This window comes from Falco biarmicus, chromosome 1 (assembly GCF_023638135.1).
Source record: "Falco biarmicus isolate bFalBia1 chromosome 1, bFalBia1.pri, whole genome shotgun sequence".
NCBI classification, from domain to species: Eukaryota; Metazoa; Chordata; class Aves; order Falconiformes; family Falconidae; genus Falco; species Falco biarmicus.
Genome location: NC_079288.1, coordinates 30749437 through 30760545, shown reverse-complemented (window position 1 = coordinate 30760545; position 11109 = coordinate 30749437). Strand labels below are relative to the sequence as shown.

The following is an 11109-nucleotide window of genomic DNA, read 5'->3' as shown; positions in this document are numbered from 1 at the left end:
GCCGCTCCCCCCCCCCCCGCGGGAAGCCCCTGGCGGGCCCCGCGGCCCCGGCGCTACCGCGGCTTCCCGCCCAGGCGGGCGCGGGGCTGAAGTAACCGGTCGCTCCAGAGGTGCAACGGGAACGCGCCCTCCTGAGGCGCGGCGCGAGCAGCCTTGTGGGACGAGGCGGGCGGACCGGCTGCTGACTCCTGAGGCGCGGCGGGGCGGGCCGTGGCCGTCGCTCCTTCCTCCCCCGTTGCCGTGACCACCGGGAGGCGTCTGTCGGGCCCCGGGGGTTGCCGCCATGAGCCTGGACGATGTGCGGTTGCAGTGGCTGCAGGACCGGGTGCTCACCGTCCTGGAGCTGAGCGATCCGGCGCCTTTCGAGGAGCTGCTGAACCGAGCTGGCGGCCAGGAGGCAGGGGCTGTGCTGCGCTTTTTCGACCGTGGCTCTGAGGCCGGGGACTACGGTAGCGCGGCAGGCGCGGCGCTGCTGCTGCTGCGGGCCCAGCGATGTGGCGAGGAGGCTGCGGGTGAGACCCCCCTGCCGCCCCAGCCTGCTGAGCCCTCCCCGGGCACTGCTTGACCCGAGCCCCCTCACTCTCCCCTCACCAGCTCCCCATTTCCCCCTCCCTCAGCCCTCCGTTTGCCCCATCAGCAGAGTCCCAGCCCCATTACCCCGTCCTTATCCCTTTCCCTGCTGCTTCACCCCTTGGGCAGTGTCTGGTCCACATGTTCCCCTTCTATCCCACCCATTTCCAGACCTTTCTCCTCTCTGGTTGTGCTTTGGTGGGATTTGCACCATCCCCCCTGCAGAGTGGTTGTATCACGCTTTCCTCCCATTTTGTGTGTGTGCAGATACAGGGGACACAGATGAGTTTGCAGATAAGCAGCAGGAGGAAGGCCCAGGTAACCCGTTCCCCGAGCAGTTGGCTGAAACAGCCCCCTCTGTGCTATTGGAAGGAAGTAGGTGGTTTGGGTAGCTGAAGTGTAGTTGTTGCAGGCCATACTGCCATGAAGGCTAAATGCAACTAGCTAATGTGGCGCTCTGAAGCAGATCCAGCAGTATCTGTAACAACAACAGTTCTTCTCCCAGGAAAGCATATCTGATTTTGTGCATGTTCTGGGCAGTGTGGCTAATGTTTTCTCAAGAACTTCTGCCTCAGGGCTCTCCTTTTAAAGAAAGCTATCCTAGTCTGGCCTTTTCATCTTTTTCAAAGAAACTGAAAGAGAGAGACTGACTGGCATGAACAAAATCAATGCACAAATGCATATCTTCCATCCAGTCTGTCTGTGACATCTTTTAGTGGCTTTGTTATTTCAGATTTTGAGAGATTAATTTTATTAAAATAAACAGAATGAATGAATATGTTCCCTTTAGTAGGAATGAATTAATTCCCTGTGACTTAGGAGTTACAAGCTCTCCTTCATTCTGACCTAGTTTATTGAGGATAATAGTGGTGATTCTGTAGAGTTAAGCTTGGTCCAGTACTTTAACCACAGTATTGCAGAGAAGCCTTTCACAAAAAACTGGAAAAAAACCCAAAGGAAAATGCATAGAAAGGGTGTCAGAAGAGAGCAATGATCTTTGGTGGCTCAGAGATTCAATTCTCTGCTGTCAGTATCTGTGTAACTCCCACAAGCTTCTGAAACAGTTTTTTTGCAGAAGCAAGAAGTCATGCTCTGATATTTTACAGGAATAAAAGAATTTTGTTCTGACTGTGCAAAAAAGATAGGACCATGAAGTTAAGTGCTGAATCCTGCTGTGGGTGTAAGTAGACTAAAGGAATGATAGAATTCAACTTCCCACTCTGCACCTCTGAACGGAGGCTGCTGCAATGCTGCAGGTTAATGCTCAAAAGCAGAAGGACAGGAGAATTATTACTTGATAGTAATATCGGCGCATACAAGGATCTAGTTGGGGGTGCGCCTATGCCTTTTCCAGTTCTTTTAAGTGTCTGGAAGCCTGTGCTGAAAGGGGAAGAAGACATGATGCACCTTCTGGAAGACAGTATAAAATGAAGTTTGAAATTCTTGACTGACCCTGGAATTCATGCAGTTGTTCCTGTGTTACAGTGGGGCATAACATAACTATAAACATTTTCCATATCATAGATTTGTTACAACAAAACCCTTAATTAATTGCCTTTTCTTTTACAAAGTAGTTTCATCTTGAAATGTGTTAATCTACTTACTTTGTTGTAAAAGATCAAGTGTGTTGGAAAATGCTGGTAAGGATACTCTAAATAAAGATCAATCACCTGTGGAACGCAGTATACTCACTTGTTTATTTAGATGCAGTTCTTCAGCAATAGTGCTGCCCTACAGGAAAATGTATGATTAACAGCAAGTTTGGATGGCAGGTTGTTAAAAGGTGATGCTGAAGATGGAAGAAAATGCTTAGTTGTGTAGTTTAATAAGAAAATTGGAAGGGTCTGTCTTATATGCATGGAATACCTGTTCTTTAATTGTGTTCTTTAGGGATGGCTCAGAAAAGCAAGACATCCCCTCTGCAATCTGCAGAAGATGGAAGTGTGTCAGGTCATGTATCAAGTCTCCCTGGTGGGTCTGAAATGAGTAAACTGGAGCAAAGATTTACAATAGACAGTACGGAACACACACCGCAGGTAAGTCTCTTGTATTTCACTCTGTTCTTTTGTGGATATGAGGATGGTTTCTGATACAAATATTTCACTAAAACTGGTAGGCAAGTTAAGGAGGTACAGTGCAGAGCAAGTCCTCGGTGCAGAACAGAACATTTTACAAGAACAGGAATTTCCATTCAAAACCAATGGCCTGCGGTGTCTGCCATAGCCTCTGACATTGACTGATAAGACATTGCAAAGGTGATTTACTGGGCAAAATGCTGACTTTTGGTGAGAAAATGCAGCAGTGGGTTACTTGAGTACCGCATTAGCTGTTCCCAGAGTTACTTATTAAAAAAAAGTTGCAGTTAATTGCTAAATAAAGACACCATGAGAAGAGCATGGAAGAAACAGTGAATAAAGCCTTTTGTACCTCAGATCTTTTACATAACTAGGTGGTCAGGATGGAGTCTGGGGTTTCAAACTAACCTTGGTTTATGACTGAGATGCAGGTGGAAGGAGAGGAGGTGCTTGCATATTCTCAGAAAGGGGTGGGCATTTAAGTGCCTTCTGATTTCTGCTGTTTCTGGCACTAATACTTTCAGTCCTGTTGGTCTGGAAATCAACATTGTTTCCAAAGCTGATGATTTTTACAGTTAGCTGAGTGATTTTTTAACATTTCATTTATGTTAGTGGTTTACTTGGACAGCAATGTGAAGATAATGGAGTTAAACCAATGATTCTGTCCTGTTGCTCACAGTAGACAAACATTTTCTTACTGTTAAGAAATGTGGCAGCAAAATTCCTTTATATTTTGTTTCAGCTACAAGAATGGAAAGTTGACAAAGTGTGCTTCTGCACAGCTGTTGATGAAATTCCTGAGGAACTGGTGTCAGATTCTACTGTATATTTTCTGAGAGACACCAAAGGTATGTGGCCTGAATAACTGCAGGCTCAATATTTTAAGTCTTTGCATTAAACAGTTCTTCACATTGAGAAAAGGTGATAATGACTGGGATTCAGGATAGTGCATATCCACCTTAATTAATGGGGTAGGTTAGGAATACTCTCAGAGTAGAATCAGGAATGCTTTTCATATGAAATTTATGGAAAGTTACATATCTTCTGTGTTTTACCAAAAAAGATGAAGCTTTCATACTGCACTTGGAGGAACTAAGATTAGTTACTACAAGTTCTACAACTATGTAAAGTGTTTTGAGGATGAGGAGCTGTATGTGAAAGTTAGACCATAATGTAGTGATAAGCACAACCAGAGTATCAGACTTCCTCACCTCACTCAAATTCTGATACACACCAGCAGCAGCTTTTATTCTGATAGTTCTTACTTTTATCATAAAACCAATGACAATAGTTATTCCAGCAGCTGGAGTAGCTCTGGTTCTGGCTGCAATCAGACCTCCGTGTCTAGCTCTGGCCCCATGGGAAACAGCTTCTGCACTAAAGCAAACAGGTATTTTTTGCCACACCTATATCCAGGAACTATCAACAGTATGTTAACTCTAATTTAGTTAAATAAACATTTATGTGGGCTCTCCAAGCAGCAGCATGCGTGGTTTGAAGCTACAAAGTATTTTGTATGAGCCTATTAGTTTCAGTTTTTCTAGAAACAGGACATTTGAGAAAAAAAAGAAAATTATTATAATATATTTGGTCATTTTATGGCAGTTCTGTGCAAGATTTTCCTGGTCTATCTGTAGAACAGGAGTTCAAATCAAGGCCACTATGTTTTTTGAACAGAAAACCATTTCCTAACTATAAGGCTGGATCGTAAAGACTTAAGAGTCAGATGGTGACGCAATTATTTTTCTGCCCTTTCTGAGAAAGCATGCACACTGTTAAAACCAGCACTAGTTTTGAAAGTGATTTGCATCAAACCTAGTTTATTACAAATACTGTTTGTTTTATGGAGTTTTAACTTATTATGGAAAGGACTTTATGCTTTATGCTTTCTGTATCAAATAATTAAATTTATACTAATTGCTTGTATACTGTTTAGAAGGAGTTACTGAACCTAATGACCTGACTGAAGCTAAGGAGTCTCTTCCTAAAGTGATAAAGTTTGGTGTACTTACTGATGATACTCTTTTGATGCTAAAGAATGCCATCTCACAGGTAAATGCGTTACAGCTTTTATGTATGGAGTCTTGAGTGTTTCTGTAAGTGATTTGCCTGTTTAGTATTCTGCTGATCATATGAACTGTGCATAAGAAGCGTTAATATTTAATGAGTGACCTTCATATGCCAAAATGATGTTTTTGTGAATTGTTATTTGATATTTTGTTTCCCAGTTTTTTGTAAAGGTGTGGAGATGGACATTAATTTATTGCCTGGCCTTATATGAGAAACATTTAAGAGTGTGACACCAGATACCTTTATTTTTGTGCTGACAGATGTTTGTAAAATCATGCTGGAGCTATTCCCCTGTAGAACTTGAGACAGAGAGAGCGATGCTAAAGAGGTGAAATGGGAAGAGATGCACTTAAATTAAATTTTAGAACAACATGCCCAATGCTTAAGTGAATTGCTAGTAAGCTGACTTTTACTGATTTCTTTTTTAATATGAACCATATAATCTACGGTACCTGTTTGAATTATAGGCATTTTCACCAGCTGTCTCCTATAGTCAGCAGCAGATGGAGGAAACTTCCTTTAATTCAGATGATGATAACACAGATTCTGGAAACAGGAATTTACCCAAGACTGACTTTGCAGGAAAGAAAGAACAGCTTGTGGAATACTGTAATATTCAGATGAGGAATGAGATACAAATGAACAGGCAAAAATTCTCAAGTGTTACTCAGCAGACTGTAGGACAAACTGAAGGCAAGTGTTCTGCCTATGCTGGCACTGTGGTGTTTAGTACATGACAGTAGAAAGAGGTTCATCTGGGAATGGCTTTATATAGGATAACAAATACATACAGTTTCTGGGGAAGCTCCAGGCCTGATTGAAGTTTCTCTTTGCTGATAACAGTAGTATTTTTACTGCCCTGAAACATAGCAGGCAGTATGGAGAAATGGGTTGAAATCGATGATAGTCTTTCAAACAGCCTGGAGTAAGAAGAGGAGAGAGAGGGTAAACGTGCCTCGTTGCTTGCCAGTGTGCAGGAGACTGAGGCCATAGCAGGGTATAGAAAGTGGCAGACCGCATGAGACTTTCAAGTGTTTCTCAGCATCCCTTCTCTGACAGGGGATACTGTCATGCCATTAAGGAGAGCATGGTGGCCTACAGTAGGGCCTGATAGTCTTCTTCAGCAAAACCCTAATCCTAATAATTCTTAATCAGTAGAGATTGGGTTAAGGCATAAAACCTGAGAACTTTTCACTTATTTGTAGGAATGTGTCTTTCTTGGCACTGTGTTAGCTGTCAAGCAACGGGATGTATTCTGCCGTATTCTCAAACAGGCAGAGCAGGTGGTATGTTACCTGTCCTTAAGTACCTAAGAAGATGGAAGGCACAAGCCATTTCAGTGATGTTACTTCACCAATGCTGATGGAACAAGACAATTAATTCTATATGCTTTTTCTTTTAATAGGAGATATTAAACTGGAGGTGCCAGCTATAAACCTAGAAGGTGAAGTGACTGTTCTTGCCACAGTTCCAGAAGTGGTTGAACCTCTGGAACGTTGTGCAGTGACCTGGCAGAAATTAATATCCACAGCTCTAGAGGAACAACTGAAAAAGGTTCCACAGGTAATGTTTTCTATAATACCAAGCTGCTTTTATTCCTGGAGACATTATTTTCCCGCAGGAATCTCTTTGAATGGTTTGTGCTCATTTTTAATCCATCTTCATGTTTGATTGTTGGAAAGTCATTTACTAATTGATGTATAGTAGAACAAAAGTAGTGAGGAACTGTGTGACTCTGGGAAATAGAATATAAATAGAATATAAGTAACTTACTGCAGATCCTACCCGCACAGGATGACTGGAAAACTAAGGCACTTCTGTTATCTGCACTTTTCTAAAGAGCTATGAAATATTAAAAGCTGCAGTGATTATTTTTTTTTAAATAGACGACTATTTTTGCTTGAAGAAAGTAATCTCTCTCAAACAAAAATTCAATTGTAAGGTTCTGGTTCTGCAAACACTTACACATATGACTAATACCATTAAATATACTGAGGGATTTCATGTCTACAAAGTTACTTGTGCATAAGCATTTGCCAGCACGAACTCCCCAGCTCCAACTCAGGGATATACTCCCCATGAGCGGTTCCCTTCAGTGCGTGTAAAACTCCCTTGGTTTCAAGGGTCTTCTTCTGTCTGGCAGTTTTGCATGGTTGAACTATATCAGGTTTTTCTCAGCATACAGCGTATTGAAAAGAAGGAACAAATATAGTCCTGTTTATAGGTTTTAACTCTTGCATAATGGTAATTTAGAATTTTTATTTTATTCCACATTACTTGTAGGGTAATGGTCCGCTTGCAGAAATTGACCTCTGGTGTGAAAGGAATGATACTTTAAGTGCTCTTACTGAACAGACAAAGCTTCCAAAAGTGCAAAAAGTCTTGCAAATATTGCAGGAAGCTGAATCTGAGCATATTCAAGATTTGCAGATAGTCTTAAGTGACTTCAGAAAACATCATGTGGAAGCTCTAGATAATGTTAAATATCTTTCAACTCTTGAACGCCATTTGAAGGTATGTATCCTTAAGAAAACTTCATGAAGTTTTAACTGTAGTACCCTGAGTCTGGTTTCTCTGTTGATACAATCACCTCTTGGGTTTCTTTTTTCACTTGTTAGCACCCATAAAGATATATTCTAGCCTTTTTATATTTAATAAAAAAAAAGGCTTGCTTATTTTGTTTGAGATACAGTTCTAATGTTTGAAAGCAGAAGCCCAGAGCTGTGAACAGTTTGGTTTGTAAATCACAGCCTTGGGAGCATTTGACAGCATAGCTGAACTGGGCAAAATAAAGATTTCTGTGCTCCATTTTTGAGGTAACTTCTATCACTGATTACAGTGGATATCTCAATTTTTAAGTTTTATTGAAGGTCATCCAAACATCCAAATGAAGAGTTGAGCCAAAACTAGTCTTGAGACATCTTTTACTGAGAAGAGAATATGAATGAGAAAAGACCTAAAAGGCATTTGGAGCAACAGATGCAGATTTGCACTTCCTTAACCATGTGTGTTACTTGGGCACCAGGGTGTTTCCTTCACTGAGTTATTTAATTAATAATGTCGCAGACTTTCTTAGCTTCAGGAATCTATAGAATAAATATAGGTTTATTTAATATGAATTTGTGTATTTTTCTGACATCTTATTCACAATATTTATAATACATTTAATAGAATTTAACATATGGCACTGGGTTTAATGTTGTCTTGGATACAATTCCTTCGCTGATGAATACCCTGAGATTGATATGGATTCTATCACGGCATTACAACAAGGATGAACGGATGGTACCCCTCATGGAACGAATTGCATGGGAAATTTCAGCAAGAGTGTACAAAGTTGTAGATTTACATGCACTGTTTAAGTAAGTACTGGATTTCTGTACTAGGAACTAGGCTGTATTTATTAAAAGCTTTGCTTGTTTTACATGAAGTGCAGTAGATAACACTTTCATCAAACAGGTTTCAGCATTTTTCACTATTGGAAGTTGTATTAGGTCAAATAAGTCTATTTTGTAATTTCCATAAATTACTGAATCAGCCCTGAGGAAATGGGTGCTTGTCCTCTTTTTTTTTCTTGAAAGGATATAAATCAATAAAACCAACAGAATTACAGTGGTAAAGAAGTGACATAAATACCATCAAAATCAGTCCTGAAATAGTATCTCCTTTCAAAATTAGTCACATTGAAAATTAAGACCTCACAGCTGTAAGTTTTGCCTAGATCTTGTATAATTAATGCTAAACCAGGGTATATTAATCCAGTTGAGATATAATTTTCTATCTATAGTCTTTCTGTTTAGTGTCTTAACTGTTTTGATTTGATTTCTAGAGAAGATAGAGCTGCTGCAAAAAAGAAAACAGCAGAAGCCAAAAGCACTCTTGAACAATGGAAGAAATGTTATTTTGCTGTTTGCGCCCAAATTGAAGCTTCAGGAAGAGAGCAACACTGGGAATTTGACCAGAAACGTTTATTTGAAAAAACAGATTATATGACTTCAGTCTGCCAAGATCTGTATGATATTTTGCAGGTAGTAATATAGGCAATAAATAAAAGGATTGTGTGAACAGCATCTTATTCTGTAGAGGAAAATCTTTTGTATTGAAGTTGTGGAAATGTTTACAGCCTTTAGTTTTGTGATTGGTTTTGTGTTTAAGACCTGAGCAATGTCCTTGATTCCAGCAAAGCTGCACTTATTGCTTGAGATGAGATAACTCTTCTCAAGGTACTGGTTGAAGAAAGGTATTACTGTGTATGTTGCTGTTATGAACATACGGATTTGTAACAACTGTTTCACAGTTGTGCAGTTTTCATGGGTTACTAGCTTAATGACATAATTTTAGGTAAAATAACAATTTAAGTATACTATAATATAAAATGTGACCATATATGAATCTGTACATCAATTGCAGGATAATGTGTGAATGGAGAGATGCTATGTTTAGGCTAATTTAAATCAGGGTAACTAGCAGTATTAGTGGTCCATCAGTGGTCAGATGCTATAGACTGTGTGTGTAAAAACTGTATGTGAAAAGTGGAATAAAAAGAAGTAATAACAGTGTTACCTGTTTTAACAACTGAAGCGTTGGGCTTGTAAAATGATTTGTCGGTTTTTTTTTCCATGAAGCTACTTAGTGTCTTGTATAGCAATATACAAAATGTAAATCACAGCAGGAATTGATGATTCTCTGAGCTTTGTTTTTATATTTATAGGAAATAATATCAGAAAGATGTGTTAAATGGCAGAAAAAAACCCATTAAAAATTAAGCTTTCTGATATGTTCTCCTGAATAGGTCATTGAAGAGTTTTGCAATATATTTGGTCCTGAACTAAAAGCTGTCACAGGGCATCTAAAGCGCATTGATGATCTACTGAGACGAGTAAAGGGACTAACTAGTCCTATGGAAGAACTGACCTTTGACCCTTTTAGCATCAAAAGTGCACATGACTGGAAATTAATTATGGAAGAATTTAGAAAAGAAGTTTCAGTAAGTACCATATACTGTAATTCTCTGCATCCGTTACTTCCTATATACAGATTCCTTCTAGAATATCAAGATTTTCATTTAAAGAAAATGTAAGTTTGCAAAAGAAAAGAATATATGAATAAATACATAAATTAAGATGTGAGGAATGTGACAAGTTTTTCAAGTCAATATTCTGTTTCCAAGTTGGTTTTGTTTATAGTTTCACTATGTCTTGAACGTGGTGAAGCACACTTTTTGTTCATTGGCAGAATCGCTACAGCATGAACAGAGGCTGCATATGACCTCCCTGTCCTATTGTGCTGACATGTCTCAGTCATGTCCTACGAAGAAGTAAAACTTCCTTTTCTGGATCCATTCGGTTCTTCATCCCTCAGCTAAGAATAGCCACAAAGTACAAATTTTTACAGTGTTTTTTGTGATTTATGTAGCTGTCCAGAAGATGCATTAATTAACATTAATTTCCTGCAGTTTATTGGAAAACCATCAGTTTGTTAGTCATTTGTAAGACTAAAAATATGCTTGATCACTGTTATAAAAAAGCATTTTAATTTTGCCTTCCTTTCTTGGTTTTGTAAGATGAATCTCTGAAGTGATAGGATTTCATGGCCTTCTTCCTTTAGGTTATTGAAGAAGAGACCAAAAACTTTATTGATGAGTCTTTCAAGACCCTTCGGTCAGCAGAAGCTGCATTCAACATGCTGTTAAACTTCAAAAATATCTGCACTCGTAAAACCGTTCATAAGCAGTTGATGATGAAGTTCAATGATGTTTTGGACCAATACTGTAAAGAGGTATTTAAGGATTTCTTATGTAGCACATGAAGCTCTTCACCTTGCAAAAATCATAAATCTGTGTATATGTCTAAACACCTGTATAGTGTCATGTACTATCTGAAAGAGTGAGAAGTTTTACAAAATTAGCACAATAATTGCTCTTACTTTTTTTTGAGCCAGTTGAAGAAATATTATGGGTAATTTGCTGAAATGGATGTGCATATCTGTATATGTGCAGCACTGTAGGGGAACCAAAAGGTGTTTGCATGTACTCTGAAGGCAACAAGGCTTATGGCTATTCTTTACCTTGTGAACAGCAGTTCAACAGTGGTCCTACCTGAGAAAATACATCTTTCGTACCCTACAGCTTTCTTGTGATGGACAACAAGTTTGTGGTATGACCAGAAGGTGTCAGAGAGAAACTGTGAAGGCAGAAATAATTTCTACCATGTAGAAGCCTGTATGTTGGAAAGCTTTTTACATCATAGTATTTTTCTTGGTATTTCAAAGAACACTGAGTTTAACAATAAAATGTAATCTTACAGAAAACACTACCACAGTAGCAATGCCACAAGATACAGAAAAGACATCCTCTGTAATGTGGTAATACAAGCAAGAGATGCATGGGAAAAAA

At 39.4% G+C, this 11109-nt stretch overlaps 1 protein-coding gene across 1 annotated transcript in view; it reads left to right on the top strand.

Moving 5' to 3' along the window:
- Positions 1 to 838: 838 nt before the first annotated feature.
- DNAH10 (dynein axonemal heavy chain 10) overlaps positions 839 to 11109 on the top strand; it is a 57054-nt gene continuing 46783 nt past the window's right edge. Inside the window, exons 1-11 of the mRNA XM_056357882.1 lie at positions 839 to 888; positions 2461 to 2606; positions 3388 to 3493; positions 4582 to 4697; positions 5183 to 5375; positions 6121 to 6278; positions 6999 to 7229; positions 7887 to 8077; positions 8545 to 8743; positions 9508 to 9702; positions 10323 to 10493. Coding sequence (XP_056213857.1) covers positions 2463 to 2606; positions 3388 to 3493; positions 4582 to 4697; positions 5183 to 5375; positions 6121 to 6278; positions 6999 to 7229; positions 7887 to 8077; positions 8545 to 8743; positions 9508 to 9702; positions 10323 to 10493 — 1704 coding nt within the window. The 5' untranslated portion in view covers positions 839 to 888; positions 2461 to 2462. The remainder of the gene's footprint in view (positions 889 to 2460; positions 2607 to 3387; positions 3494 to 4581; positions 4698 to 5182; positions 5376 to 6120; positions 6279 to 6998; positions 7230 to 7886; positions 8078 to 8544; positions 8744 to 9507; positions 9703 to 10322; positions 10494 to 11109) is intronic.